Source organism: Fusarium musae, chromosome 6, assembly GCF_019915245.1.
Source record: "Fusarium musae strain F31 chromosome 6, whole genome shotgun sequence".
Lineage (NCBI taxonomy): Eukaryota > Fungi > Ascomycota > Sordariomycetes > Hypocreales > Nectriaceae > Fusarium > Fusarium musae.
The window spans coordinates 3,767,052-3,782,167 of record NC_058392.1 but is presented as its reverse complement, the minus strand read 5'-3'; the positions used below and the strand labels follow the sequence as shown (position 1 = coordinate 3,782,167).

The window sequence follows — 15,116 nt, the reverse complement described above, 5'->3', positions numbered from 1 at the left end:
GGTCTCCACGAATATGGCGTGATGGAAGCGGCCGGGCGGCATGTGCGGATCTGGTAGGGCCATACGCGATTTTACTTTGTAAACTGGATAGTTATCGGGAGTCATGATGGTTGCGGTGAGGAGATGATGTCATGTCTGGAGATGAGAGTTGTGAAGATCAGACATCGGGGTTCCGCGGCACGGACCCACTAGTCTGGCTTCACCGAAAGACGGGTGGCAGAAGAGCGGACGGCCGGGTTCTGTATCACGAAACTACGAAGTACCGAGGCGCGCGTCTAATCAAATGGGCCTCGGCTTTGGAACCACCTCAATTGATTCGGACTAATGTACATAAGATCACTCTCTGACGTTTAGATCAATTTATGGGTGCCATTGGACGTGCTATGGCTCACCGACATCTGAGGAGCCGGTAAGGCCGCGGTGTTTGCGAGCACAAAATTGAACTTGACATGCAACCACGGGGTAAGGAATGGGAAGCTTCTCTTTAACTGAAAGTGTATTCAAACCAGCAGGTGTAGGCTGTACACTATGCGATGGAATGAGCCAGTCACTTATGCACCAAATACGTCCACGGATTCAACATGTCGTTGCTTTCGGAGCATGCAAGTTCTCTGTACAAGGGAGCCAGGCAATTAAATTCGCGGATGGAATTACTCAGAACCTTGTTCAGCTAAAAGGTGATGTTACCATGGTACTTAAGAGGCTTGAGCTTACATCAGTCCTGGTCCTTAGGTTCAACGATCACGGAGTCAGACGAAGGAACCAAGGCCTACAGCCGGTGACTTACATGATATCAATACGTGGTATAAATTTCCATAGATTAGGAATCGATGCGTCGGTATTCATGATATCTGAGTCTCACTCACCGCCTGCGAAACCTTTCAAAGAGATGGCCTCATTCACCAACGTTACAACGTAACATTTCGCTTCGGACACTCACAAGATCGACGAGTGATTTACTGATCGACCAAAGATCCATAGTTATTTAATCTTTCCGAAGTCTCATCCGCGATGCACGGATTTCTCGGCCTCCGGATATGGCTCTTGGTGTTGAGGCGCATTACACTCGGCATTCCCGAAAAACCCATTTTAGTGGAGTCGAGGCAGTGTACCGGAAAAGCGGCTCAGGGGATTCACGATTAGCGAGGCCAAGACGAAGCTTATAACACAATTTGATAGGGCTACTTACGGGGTGATACATGTGATTGGAACTTTGGTTCTCTTCATGGTGGGTTGTAATGCCAAGATGATGGGAGGTTGAAGAGCTGGGTAACTAGAGGCAGAACACGCTTTTGCCAATGCCGAGTTATCCTGAAGATCTCCTTTTCTGTAGTCCCCTTCTGTATAAGGTGTTATTCGAGGAGAAAGTTCCGTTGTGATCTTTTGAGGGGTCAGCTCCGGTGAGTGTTCTACAACCCTGGGCTCCCTAACAAGGGCGACGTAAGCCGCCGTTTACAAATTCAGGCTAATTAACAACCTCCTGAACGGAACGACAAATGATACTGCTGGTTGAGCTCTTTTCAATTGGCTCACCTCGTGGTATTAACGTTATACAGAACATCCCGCATTCCCATCGCACGTGCTCCGCCACGAAACAAAACGCCCAAATGCCTGTTTCTCAAGACTATCCTCCCCTTGGTTAGCGACCAAACTCAAAAGCATAACTTGTGATTACCCAAAGTTCCAAAGCTGAAGTGGAGCCCGGCTGTAGATATCTTATACGGGATAATGTTTATGGTTGTCTGTAGGCTTGTACATACGCTTAAACACCATTAATTCGAAGAGAGAAATAGTCCCAGACAGTTTTGAGAGCTTTGAGTATGAAGAATCTAGCGTTGCAGTCGTTCCGAGCCAAGTGTTCCGAGTTCCGGAGTGGTTCCGAAAGTGCGGAACGGGCTGCAGCAGGTCATGATACTCCCTTTGATTCTTGGCAGTATCAGCCCTTAAACGACGTTGAAGACTTGTTTCGTCAATCACTGTAGTGTCAGAATGTTTTAGAATAGTTCCGCTAGTCACATATCAACCTCATTACGGATATCTTTCCCAATCAGGCTCGCCGTGAAGCAACGCCTCATAATTCCAGTGTGATTCCAGCATCAAATTACAATTAGGATGTTCTCGAACCTGCGCAGCCCCTGGGAGCCACGTAATTCATCCCGATCTCTGTCCCTCTAATTCAGCCTTATCGGCTCTTGAGTGCCGAAAACGTGCATGCCAAGATGCGCCGTTTCAGGTGAATTGAGAGGCAGTGTCAAATATGCACGAGTTTTGCTTCTAAACAGAACCTACACCTACTAAACAATCATTGAGGCTGACGCAGTTATTGACTTCTCTCGGTATGACACAGACAGTTCCAGATGCTGTGAGACCCACGTTTCAGCCGACATCGTGTGCGTGATTGGCTACACCGTAAAGACAGGGATTGAGGCCCTGCTAGCGCGTAGACTGCGCCTCTTGGCGGGTGGAGAACTGCGACATGTTGATATTTCCCCGTACCAAGGGCACCATCCAACGGCATCAAAATTCTCTCGCTTTCCCTGCCTTTGCTTTGTTTTTCGACCCAAGCTTTCTCGTAACTACCAAGGCAAAGGAACAAATCATGACTACGTCGTCGGACCAGCTCGTAATTCTGCCCAAGAAGGTCAAATGGCAGCGTGCCTCTAGGCCAAAAGTTCGCACTGGCTGCTTAACATGGTATGTCCCTACGCCGTATGCTTGATTGACGAATCAGAGACTAACATCTATATAGCAAGTACGTATTTGTGTTTTAATTGGGTACTGAGTCGGTTCTAATCACTGTGAGTTGTAGAGTCAGGCACTTGAAGTGCGATGAGGAGAAGCCGACGTGTCGCCGCTGTCGCGATGGCCGTGTTAAATGCGACGGCTACGCCACGCCCAACAAGAACCAGATCCAGCAGCGCGCTTCACTGCCCGTCGCTGGATACACCATCTCGTCTCTCAACCCCCGTATAGCCGAGTCATCCATTGAGAACTGCTATTTTCACCACTTTCACCACTGGACCTCGTCCCAACTCACCTGCGCGCCTGGCTCATCAAACTTTTACATCAACTATGTCCTCCCTCTTGCGCACTCGTGCGAACCTATTAGACACGCCATCATCGCTGTTGGTGCTGCGCATAGGTTCTACATGGCCGGCCAAGAGACATGCTCTCCGCTGCAGCAGCTGAAAAGCTTGGCTATGCAGCAGTACAACAAGTCCATCCAGCGGATAATACCCCACATGTCGATGGAGTCTGCCTTTGACTTGCAATGTACCTTGGTATGCTGTTTGTTATTTGTTGCGTTTGAAGGCATCACTGGTCGATATGCAGAGTCGATCCGACATATCCGCGCCGGAACGAAACTGCTCTCGTCACCTCTTCTCATCAACGGTGCGAAGGAGCAGAAGATGACGAGGAAGCTTACAGAGGTGTTTGCAAACCTAGGTGTCGAGGCATCGATGTTTATGGAGGACACCATCATCCCGGATATCCACTCTGGCTGTCTCGATGTTTTGCAGAGCGGCGATATCTCGGACCAGCCATTCCAGGACCTCGATGAAGCAGCGAGTTACCTGCGCAGGCTCGACGTCGAGACGGTCGACATTATTGCGCAAACGCCATATTCATGTTCCATGAACGACGACGGTCAGATCGACGTGTTTACCCTCGACGCACCCCAGAAGGAGGAACTGGAAAGGAAATGGGCCGAGATGGATGCCAAATTCGAGGTTTGGAACTCGCGATTCGAATTGACAAAGAAACACATCGCTACATGGGAGTACCAAGACCTAGCATCCCCGCAACTCACATACCTCAACATGCAGCAAACCTTTTGGCGGATGGGCATGTCCTGCGGTCCCGAAGACCTCTCTGAACCAACCCCCGACACCGCCGAGGCATTCCTCAACGCCGCCGAGATCTTCGCCCAGCGGCTCATAACACCCGGCCAACCGAGCTTCTCCCTCGACGGCGATCTAGTCTCTGGCTTGTCAGTGGTGGTATGGTCGTGCACTGAGGGACCGCATCGTGATAGAGCGCTGGATCTGCTGCGGAGATTGAATAGACGCGAGGGGATCTGGGATAGCAAGGAGATTGTGCAGATGCACGAGGCTGCGCTGGCGATGGACGATCCGAAGTTATGGTATAACATGGAGATTCCGGGTGGTGTGCCCGGGTTTGTAGCTGAGTTGGCCAAGATTTCGCCGAGGTTTGGGTTGCATCGCTCGGGGCTGTTGATACCGGATTTTGAGTGTATTTGAAGTACGGCATTTTTTGGTGGGCGATTGATGGGTTTGAGTAATATCGTCTTGCGCGCGATAGTCATGGCTCGAATAAGAATAAACATAATCATTACGTTACTTGCAGAATGCTGAGTCTTGGCTGTGAGAAATTAATCTGTTGTGATGCTTATCTTACGATTCCCGGTGTAATCTTGTCCGATCATGCCACTACGTCATTAGCCTGAGTAAGATACAAATGCCCGCCCCTCTCCAACGCCTCATCTACACACACCTCTTTGCTACAACAAACAAAATTGACGCTTACACGCCAGTAACTAAATAGACCATTTATTTTAATCAATCAACATGTCCCAACTCGAGCGCTCCCTCAAAGCGACCAGCGTCTCAGAGACGCTAAGTACATACAATGAATGGGCAAACACCTATAACCAAGACGTCGAAAAAGAAGAATACGTCGCTCCCCTCCTCGCATCCCAGGATCTACTCACCCATCTCAACACTCAAATCTCCTCCGCTAAGATTCTCGACGCCGGCTGCGGAACAGGTCTCGTCGGCGAAGCCCTGACCAACCTCGGCGCCTCAAACATCCACGGCATAGATCTAAGCCCCGGTATGCTAGAAGTAGCCAACAGAACAGGCGTTTACAAATCACTCAACGTCGCGAATCTCGCTGAAAAGCTTGATATTCCTTCACAGAGCTATGATGCGGTTATTTGTGTCGGGACTATGACGGAGGGACATGTTGGACCTGAGGCATTTGATGAGTTTGTGAGAGTTACTAAAGCTGGGGGCGTTATTGTTTCGACGATTCGAGAGTCGGTTTGGCAGGTGAAGGGGTATGAGGATAAGGTTAATGGGCTTGAGGAGCAGGGCAGGGTGAAGATTGTGGGGAGGAAGAGGGAGCATCAGAGGATTGGGGCTGGTGTTTATGCGTATTTTGTTGTTTTACAGGTTTGCTGATGAGTTTGTCTTGGGTTGTTACTCTGACGCTGCTGGTAATTTATTACTAAGATACGCTTCAACGCGAACCCAGCTAATCTGCCTTATGACTCTTCGCTGGTGCATGAGGGAGAATGCGAAAAGGATGATATGCACATGGTTCAAAACGGCGAATCGGCTCTCAGACACGCTTGGCCAAACAACCATTGGCCATTTTTATCCAAAAATACACCATGAATCCTTCGGCGAAGGCACAGAGAAACTAAGCTTCGATTCGTGAACCTCATTCGCCGGGTTTTATTCATCCCCTGCCTGTAATTTCCAGACCCATTCTTCAACCAATCATCGTCTCTATCGGCTAAGTTCAATCAGGGGCATCAATGCCTTACTTAAATCCACGATATTCGCTCTGACAATTGCCCGTAAAATACCAGTATCGACAAAATGACTCGTCTATCTAACGTGTTAATGCTTCTTAGCGTCGTGGGCAGCTTTGCGGCTGCTCAGTATGATCAGGAGAAGCAGAACAAGGATGCCACCTGCAACGTGAGTTAGCTCTACAACCTGAGAATATTAGTGCTGATAATAGTGCAGAATAATTGTTTCTTCAAGTACTTCACCAATAAATGCAACGCCGATAACCCGGCGTGTGTCTGTACCCTCAAAGACATGCGCGAGAAGTTCTTCTGCTGCATAGCTGACAATTGCGCCGCGAACGTTCTCCCAGGTGATGCATCCCCATCAATTGACCAAACTGTGACTAATTTGGCACAGAACAAAGTGAGAGATCTTCGAATGATTGCGATGCTCACGGCATTCCTTTCACTTTCGACGCTGAGGCTATTTGTGGAATTAAATTGCCTGCTTCGTCTGAGACAGTCTCTGTTTCGGTGACTACCTCGGAAGCTACTACTGTTCCCAAGGCGAAGGCCACTGAGTCTGTAACTACGACTGAGGAGACAACATCGGCGATGGCCACGGTTGCGGCTACTGAGAGTTCGGCGGCGAGTCAGACTACTTCCGCGGCTGCGGCTACTGTCACGGATAATAACGCTTCGAGAGCGAAGGGTATGGTTGCGGCGGCTGCTGTTGCGCTTGGTGTATTTATTTAATATCTTGCTATATCCGAATTAAATTGATTGAGGCTCATCGCGGAATTAGATCGATGTCAATTTCCTGGATAACCGATAGGCGATCTTCCGAGGCATGAAACGACATGACCATCAAAGATCACCAATTCAGATGAGCCAAGGTTTTATACAACGAATCTATGTGTACTTGGTTCAAGATATGTACATGAATGGAACAATGACTAGAAACTCTCTATTTCTAGAGCATAAGAAGCCATGCACTAACAAAATGCTCCGGCCTAAGGCTCCGTTGGCTCAGGCTGAGCCGCAAGCTCAACTGGTGTAAGATTAAGCCCATTCGATCCCAAAATAAGCCCATATCCAGAAGACCCAGCGCTCTCAAGATAGAAATAAGGATACAACCCCCTCGCATCACAAGTGATCTCCGGATTGTAATAACAAAACTTGCCCTGGACCGAACAATCCAGCTGTCCCTCTGCACCGAGCTCACAATCTATAGGCACGTAGCGAGCATCCGCCTCGTCAGCGGGCGGGCAACCAACGATGTCGCCGTATTGTTGGCCCGTTCGGAAGAACGCGCACATGAGCTGGTTTCCGTTGACGAGCTTGCCGCGGGAGTTGACGACGAATGTGCCGGTTGTGTAGTCGCTGGAGGGGTTGTTGAAGTAGACTGAGTCGCCGGGCTGGATACGGACTTTGAGGGGGCCGGTGGCGGATACGCCTTGGTTGGGGTAGATGTTGAATTGGGTTGAGTCGGGGAGCTCGGCGGTGGTGGTTGTAGCAGCTTCTGTGGTTGTAGCCTCTTCGGTGGTAGTGGCTGCTTCAGTGGTGAGGGTTGTCACATCACTAGTCGCAGTCAAGAGAGTCGTCAGATCGGAGGTCAACGTCGCGTCCAGGGTCGCAGTCGTGGCGGTCTCAGTCTCAGTTTCGGCAGCTGTCACGGCAGTAGACTCCGTGCTTCTGGCCAAAGTGGTGGAATCGACAGTAACGCTTGTCTCCGAGCTCACAGCCACTGTACCATTTTCGTCAATTAAATTCACGCGCCGAAGCGATCGACTTACACGAGGTTGTAACAGGCTTACAAGGCCCCGCAGACACAGCGACCAGGCCAAAGGCCAGCAAAACCTTTGCAGAAATCATGTTTAACGAGCGACTGAAAGAGCGAAAATGGTCGGTGAAGAAAGAATAAATCACAGAGAGGATTAGTCTGGTTTTATCGTTATGCTTATCGCAGTGGTTAATTTCCGAGGAGTCAATAGTTTGGTCCAGCGCCGCACTAACGTCGATGGTTTCTCTAACGGGCTTAAGCTTAAGAGTGACTAACTGCAAAGGTTTTTTTTTGGCGCCTGTCAAGACTAATTTTGGGAACAAGAAAAGGGAATCAGCCAATTGGAATGTTTCGAGATGCACCATTGCTGTAGGTCATCATAGGGGATGCCAAGACGAGAATTGATGTGAACATCCATTAGAACACGAGGCGGCGAACACTGATCCTTTGCTTTTTACATCCAGAACACCACGGGCTGGCGCGATCGCATCTCAACTGCTTTAGATCAATGGGCTATCGGATGCGAAGCCCGGTCGCTGGTTGTATCTGTAGACAAGGCGTCTCCGGCTTAATTGGATACGGGTTTGGGGGCACGGTTGGGATATGTTTGATTGCTATTTAATTAGATCGAGTCTGCTCGAGTTTAGAGGAAATGTTTTAAATGTTCCGCTTGGCTTGATGCACTGAACATAGATAGATGGAGTTGAAGTACGTTCTGGAAGCGAACAGACTTTCCAGCAGGCAGCAATAAAGACCAAGACTTGCCAGTGGAACTAGGACACTCAGGTTGGTGTTCGTTTGGACATGCGTCACAGGGAATAAATGGGCCAGCTGCGCTGGCACTGGCATCTGAGGCAACCAGGCAGCATCTCACTCATCCATGTACTCCTCTCATCGAGCCTCTTCTGAAACTCTGATTCGTCTTTAACATCTCATAACCCTTCTCCTTCACAGCGTCGTCTTCATCTCATCTATCATCAACCTCATCCACATCTCAAGTCTCTGAGGTCTATCCTCAAACTCTCGTCCTTGCCATCTCGACCGCAGAACTACGAGACTTCATACTCACCAGGGCCTTCACTATCCTCCATCTATTTGGTATGTCTCATCATGCTCAACAAGTCTTCCCATCTGACGATGTGACAGTATACTCTACCCAATACCCAACGCACGCCTAAACCCACTACACCAAGACCAAGTAGCCCTCGTGTTTATTCCCTGCAGTCAATCCCTCGAAACTCAAAATACTCGCCAGGGCCCATCATCAAGATGGATGAAGAAGCAGAGCACTACGACTTTATGTGCCCAGGATGGGTCGCTCATATGGGTGAGATGTTGCATAGAGATATATCGCATGTCGTTGCTCAGATGCAAGCAAACGGTGGTGTGATGCCAGAGTTTGAACTGCCGCCTCGAAGAGCAGGGCATTGGTACGATCATGACCTCTTTTTCCCCTTAGACATCCTTCCTCAGGCCGATACTGAAGAAGTAGCTGTCAATTCTCTGGAGGATGAAGGAAACACTGTTGTCAAGGCCGAGCCTGGGTCGCCGGATACCCTGGCTGCATCCGACTCACCTCGATCGCCATGTCTTTATGACATCCCTCCCTTTCGACGCTCGCAAACCCTTTCTCCAGTGAATATTGAAGAGGCAGACGTCGACCCTCTTGAGAATGAAGCAACCGCCACTGTAAAGCCAGAGCCTTCTCCAGAAACTGACGACGATGTCGTAGAGGTACCGCGCTCACCAGGCTCACCCTCCCTCTACGACATCCCCCGCTTCTACGCCGCACCTGGCATGTCCCCTCCCCAACCAGACATGGAACGACCCATCCCATCCCGCCCTCCCTCCCCACGAACCAGTCCCCAGCGAAACACCCTCGGAGGACGCATCAACGGCCGTAGCATCCGTCGCAATCTCCAATTCTTCATCAACCGCGGTAACCAGCGCCGTGCTATTAGTCACGCTCAGATGCTCCGTCGGCGCCGAATGCAAGAGGAGCGATTTGGGCTGCGAGAGTACCGACGCCATGTTGATGGGCTTCAGCGTCAGCATGAGGTGCGCCTGCGAGATGGGGAGAATGCGCCGTGCAATAGCATGCCTGTTTCGCGCCGACGTCGGTTCCATTGTGCGCCGCGGTTTGTGGAGAGATTCAGCGTGAGAGAGGAGGAGTATAGTGGCCGTCTGAACCCTTATGACATTTACTAAGTCATTTGGAGCGTGTTGATTGGTTGGTGATGTCCACCATTACCCTTTACGGAAAGGCGTACAGTCACGACGAAAAGTGAGCATGAGCCTCACGAAATGGAGAATGACTTGAGAGATTGGATGAGAATCCATTTGACATTGGGGTAAGTATATGATATTGCTGATTGCTTTTGTAGGGCAAAGGATGGTTGAGCATTGAGGACTTGGTGTTGGTCAGATGAGGCTGTACTGGTTTGGCACTACTAACGTTACGGGAATGACATGTCTTTATGAGAAACGACCGATGAGTCACGAGATAATGCTTTGATAGCCTGAATGAGACTGAATTAATTGCTTTTTAAATTGACTGCTATGCAACGCGATGCGACACTTTTTCACAACCTATAATCGGTTGGCAATCTCCTCCAACAGCTGCAGCTCCTCCTGCATGAGGAACAAATTCTGCGGCAGCACCAAGCTCCCGCCAGGCTTCATGATAATCTCCCTCCCATCATGCCTCTCATGTCTCTCTGAATCACTATCCTCCGTCGCCCTCCCCTTCTCCTCGTCAACACTCTCCCTCTTCCCCTCCGTCTTAACCCCCCTCAAGTCCTCCGGCGTCCACCAATAAACCGGATACGCGCGCTGAATGTTATTAACCAACAGCGCAACGCCAAACATGATAGTGCAGTTGAATAATACTACGGGGATGAAGAACCAGCCGAGATCGAGGAGGCGGTTGTCGACTACGGCGAGGAGACCGGTTGCGCCGGCGGGGGGATGGATGGTTTTTGTTAGGGCCATTATGGACGTTACTGTCGCGCAGGATATGGCGCCGCCGAGCCATTGGATGGAGTGGAAGTTTGAGCTGAGGAGGAAGAGTTTGCCGATGCTGACGCCTATTGTTGCGGCGATGAGTTGGCCGCCGAAGAAGTTTCGTGGTTGGGCGAGGGGAGATTCGATAGCGTAGAATTCGAGAACAGCGCCGGCGCCCTGCATCATTAGCCAACATTCATCAAACTCATTGTAGATAACAACTTACAAAGGATCCAACAATAATTGGAGCGCCTCGCTCGACAAAAGAGGGAATGCGCTCAGATGCCAATTCAATTACTGAGAGTGCGATGAATATTCCGATGAATGCCCATATCACTGGCAAGATTGATCCAATGCTCTTTGGTTTATCGCGTCGGTATCCAAAGATGTATGCAATAGGATACGGAATATATTGCCATGGTGGTGATGGTATAAATGAATTGAGGTATCGATCGATATCGAAAGTCCATGATGTCGGGTTAAGACGCGCCATGAGATCTGAGATGATCTGATCTGAGATGAAAATCCGGGGTAATCAGGTGATATTTTGCGAAACGCGCCTTAAAATAATAAAGAAGGAGAATTGAGATGAGAGCACGAAATATGACGTAAATTAGTAACGATGGCGTTTGTTTGTCCAAACTCTGTTAATGAATGTCTGACGATACCCTCAGCACCAAAAAAGAGCAGATCCATCGCTCCTTATACCAGTGTCCCAAGCCGCGGAGATGCACCCACCAAAAAGAATACCATAGCCTTCCATAATGCCGAAAAATGCCAGTGAAAAATACAGGGCAAAGGAGTGAGTAATACGTGACCAGGCCGTTTGAGCCGAACTCGCTTTGTTATTGGCATCTTTTCGAGACGATTTCGTAACAGAAATTCAGAAGCACGGGTATTTATGGGGCCCTTCCCCGTAGTTTCCTATTCTGGTTGGATGACTCTGCTCACGGGGTTTGTTCGGTGTTGGAGGCTCCGAAATTATGACATAATGAGAATTTGGGGCTGGTATTATTTATCCAAGGCATTGCCGAGGGGAGAATTTGATGAAATATTCGATCATTGTGGATATACGATGGATACAGCGATGATGCTTGGGATCTACTCTGTATTGAATTGAGGCAAGTAGAGGATGTTTGGGAGGAGACATGACTATTACCGAGTTGAAGTCGCGTTACCGAAGTTTGCCTGTACAGCCGGGTTACCCGTCAGACCATACCCGCCGAGGAGATGCAGGTGCATTTCAGCCTGTCAGAGTTTGAGATGGGGCAATTCCGAAAAGGAGATGGCAAGAGTTGGATCTCGAATGCGATGATACGCGGAACTGCCGGATGACGTGCGTGCGATTAAATGTGACGATTTGACGCGATGCGATGCGGCCGGAGTATAAATACGCGCGACACTTGCTTCAGTTGGCTCTGATGCAAGCTTGATGCAAGATGGCAGATGCTCAGGGAATTCACTGCGCATGGAGATTGACACGACGCGGCGATATTATGATTGGCATAGCCGTTAGAAGATGACTAGGTAATTGGCGTGCAATGTTGAACGCGACGCGACATCGGTGTTGGTTGAGTAGATATCAAAATACGTTTGGACGCCGCGATGGTGATGGTAGTAGCCAAAAGGTGAATACCAACGCTTCGCTGTCCTAAGTTCATTGGTTGCAATTGAGAAGCGTAGACGCGAGACTTCATTTACTGCTCAGCACCCCAGACTGGATACTTGTTCAAAGCCATCAAGGTCAAATCGCCTCACAAAGACTCAGGGAGCCTCCGAGTACAGCGAATTTGAATCAAGACACTGGATCTCAAAAGCCAAATACATCACTCAATGACCCAATGCGATGCCATAGTATGCAAGAACAAAACATAAATTCATAGCTAAAACCTAAGTCTACCAACTTCATACTCCAGCAAGAGCTCGAGATAGCCAGAGTACAAACCCCCGCGTCATCTATTTATTCTTGACGACCTCAAAACCCTTCAGCGTATCAAGCGCCTCCCGAATTTCAATCTTGTACGCAGGAATACCACCAGAGTAACAAACAGGCTCGTAAATCTTGCCAGGGATGGAGCCGCCCATGTATCTACACTCATCGTCAGCCAAGTCATTCATTCTGTAGCATAGGGGGTACTTACGTGGAGCGAGTAGTAGGGAAGAGAGTCCTGTTGTTAAGCTCAACAATATGCTTCTTCCATTTCTCGCCGGCCTCCTTGGTGGGGTTGAGGTACTTGATGTCGTTGTTCTTGATCTTGTCGATGGCGTCGACGATCCAGCGGCCTTGGACGGCGACGGATGTAGCTGGTTTTGTTAGCGATGAAGATGATACTGGGGCAAGGGTGACTTACGGCCGTTGCTGAGAAGAGTTGGGCCGTGGGGACCGTAGATATGGAACATGTTGGGATAGCCGGGGGTAGTGACGCCGAGATAGGTCTATAATGTTAGTGCTGATATGAAGATTCAAGAAGAAATACATACCGTCGCGCCAGTCTTCCATTCCTTCTCGAGTTCAGCGCCCTCGATGCTCTGAAGACCAAGCTGCGTCATCACTAAAACCATTAGTATCTTCAACTCTCTCTTCCAAAAGCGTACTCACCACCAGTGACGACATCCTATAACCGTTAGCATCTCTTCTCCACCAAATCTTCTGGGGAACACTTACAAAGCCCGTCGCAACAGCAATGACATCGAATTCATGGTGCGTCCCATCCTCAAGCGTAATACCCGTCTCCGTAAACTCTTTGATCGCATTGTTCTTGATATCCACAATATCCACATTCTCCCTGTTGAACTGCTCGTAGTAATCATACTCCAAGCACGGGCGCTTAATACCAAAGTAATGCGGCATGTTGTCCACCGTCGGCGCAAGGAGATCCCGCTTCTTAGGATCACCGATCCTGCTTCGTGTCTTCTTCGCCCAGAACTTGTAACTCTCCTTGTTCGCCTCAGGGTTGAACAGGTTATCCTTGTACACAGCAACCCAGTACCTGAAACCGCCATCCTTCCAGGTCTGCTCGTACAGAGCCTCGCGGTCCTCAGGCGTGTCGTCAAAGGTGTTCTTCTCGTACCAGTCGTAGTGGAAGCCAGCGAAGCAATCTTCGCGGTAGCGGAAGAGCTCGGGGTAGAACTTCTTAGCTTGGTTTTGCTCTTCGGCGGTGGGGTATTTGCGGCGCATGGGGACGGCGAGGTTGGGGGTTCGTTGGAAGACCTTGAGATGGCCTGCTTCGGGACCCCAGGCCTGTGTGATCTGGACTCCTGAGGCGCCGGTGCCGATGATGGCGCAGCGCTTGTTGGTGACGTCGACTTTTTCGTCGGGCCAGAAGGAGGAGTGGTGGATTATGCCCTTGAACTTGTCCATGCCAGGCCAGTCGGGGATGTATCGACGGGCAGCCTATGAGGTTAGTCCCAGATCACCACGGAGGACTGTGAAAGACTTACGAAACCGGTTCCGAGGACGAGATACTTGGCCTTCGCGACGCGACCGTCTGCAGTGCGGATATGCCAGCGACCGCTCTCAGTGTCAAACTTGCCGCCTACAACAACAGTGTTGAAAGCGATATCCTTCTTGATATCAAGGACCTTGTCGACATGATCGAAGTAAGCGCGGAGATCAGCGTAAGTAGGATAATTGCAAGGCCAGGTCCAGGTATTGTAAACCTCAGGCCAGCTGAATTCGTATTCAGGGACTTCGGAGTCGACACCAGCACCGGGGTAGCAATTCCATCGCCAAGTACCCTATTCCGTCAGCCTATAATTGCCAAGGTAAGAGTTGGTTACTTACTCCAGTGTCGTTGCCAGCTTCGTAAACAACAGTCTTGTAACCGCGGTCCCGAAGAGTCTTGAGCATGAAAACACCAGCGAAGCCAGCACCCACGACAAGAGCGTCTACCTCGAGATTATCGGCATAGACACCTTTATCACCATGATGCTCGACGGAGTAATCTGTAAGCTCAGTGTTGAACTTCTTGTGAACTGGGATATTCTCGCCCATTGTGAAAGAGTATTGTTTAAAAACAGAGTAAATGCTTGAGATGAAAAGACTTGCTTGTGATGAGAAGACTCTAGTTTACAGGAAATACAACCAGTTATAAACACCATTCGTCATCTGCATATGCATGTTGGTCCTGCGGTTCATCAAATCGAAACACCTTGCATTCCCCGTGAAACTCTACAGTAACATCATGTGAAAGGGCACCGCAAACCGGCCTCCGTTCCGCCCTGCGTAACTGCGTACCCGCATCCGCCTCGTCACATCCAACAACCCCAGCTCCGTCCCTGCAATGGCACCAAACGAGACGCAGCGATGTTACAGCACGTCGTCCTTCCCCGCACGCTCTACCCCGGATCGAACCCCACGGGGCCTCGGACGCCATCAACTGCCGAGCGCACGCGGCGCCGCACCCTCAATGAATCCAGAATCAAAAGTCCAGCTTGGAGCTTTTGCGTTTTACCCCTCGTCTGTGCACTCGTATCTGCGGATGCGGGTCCGCAAGCTTGGGGAAGGGATCTACGCTGGAATCCTTGGTGTTTCTTGAACTCTGTTAGATTGCGAGGGGGCGGGGTCGCGATGAATAGAGTATGGTGCTGTATGCGGGTGGTGCCCTGTCATATGACTAGATAAACCTTTGTGAGCTGGCGCGGGCCACGAGCCAAGGCTGCGCTATCTTAGAATCATAGCGCCATTGTTCGACTAGCAGTATAAATAGATAGCTTCACTAGGGAAAGACGTTAGTTCTGTGACAGATTGATCAACCCCCATTCAAAATTTTAGACCATATCATACGTTTT

General features: G+C 49.8%; 5 protein-coding genes across 5 annotated transcripts; 3 read left to right on the top strand and 2 right to left on the bottom strand.

Annotated features, from left to right (window-relative positions):
• Window positions 1–2,599: 2,599 nt before the first annotated feature.
• Window positions 2,600–4,262, top strand: J7337_009007 (uncharacterized protein; the record flags this gene model as incomplete). The annotated part of the gene is made up of 2 exons (XM_044826609.1): window positions 2,600–2,709; window positions 2,810–4,262. The coding sequence occupies 2 exons, from the start codon at window positions 2,600–2,602 to the stop codon at window positions 4,260–4,262; spliced, it is 1,563 nt and encodes a 520-aa protein (XP_044679526.1).
• Window positions 4,263–4,589: 327 nt separating this feature from the next.
• J7337_009006 (uncharacterized protein) lies at window positions 4,590–6,295 on the top strand (the record flags this gene model as incomplete). The annotated part of the gene is made up of 4 exons (XM_044826608.1): window positions 4,590–5,176; window positions 5,663–5,729; window positions 5,778–5,910; window positions 5,958–6,295. 4 exons carry the CDS (start codon window positions 4,590–4,592, stop codon window positions 6,293–6,295), a joined length of 1,125 nt encoding a protein of 374 aa, XP_044679525.1.
• Window positions 6,296–6,552: 257 nt separating this feature from the next.
• J7337_009005 (uncharacterized protein) lies at window positions 6,553–7,414 on the bottom strand (the record flags this gene model as incomplete). The annotated part of the gene is made up of 2 exons (XM_044826607.1): window positions 6,553–7,286; window positions 7,357–7,414. 2 exons carry the CDS (start codon window positions 7,412–7,414, stop codon window positions 6,553–6,555), a joined length of 792 nt encoding a protein of 263 aa, XP_044679524.1.
• A 1,177-nt stretch (window positions 7,415–8,591) lies between these two features.
• J7337_009004 (uncharacterized protein) lies at window positions 8,592–9,530 on the top strand (the record flags this gene model as incomplete). The annotated part of the gene is made up of 1 exon (XM_044826606.1): window positions 8,592–9,530. The coding sequence occupies one exon, from the start codon at window positions 8,592–8,594 to the stop codon at window positions 9,528–9,530; it is 939 nt and encodes a 312-aa protein (XP_044679523.1).
• Window positions 9,531–12,281: 2,751 nt separating this feature from the next.
• Window positions 12,282–14,319, bottom strand: J7337_009003 (uncharacterized protein; the record flags this gene model as incomplete). The annotated part of the gene is made up of 8 exons (XM_044826605.1): window positions 12,282–12,414; window positions 12,467–12,629; window positions 12,677–12,761; window positions 12,807–12,877; window positions 12,925–12,940; window positions 12,991–13,719; window positions 13,767–14,063; window positions 14,110–14,319. 8 exons carry the CDS (start codon window positions 14,317–14,319, stop codon window positions 12,282–12,284), a joined length of 1,704 nt encoding a protein of 567 aa, XP_044679522.1.
• Between the last annotated feature and the right edge of the window lie 797 nt (window positions 14,320–15,116).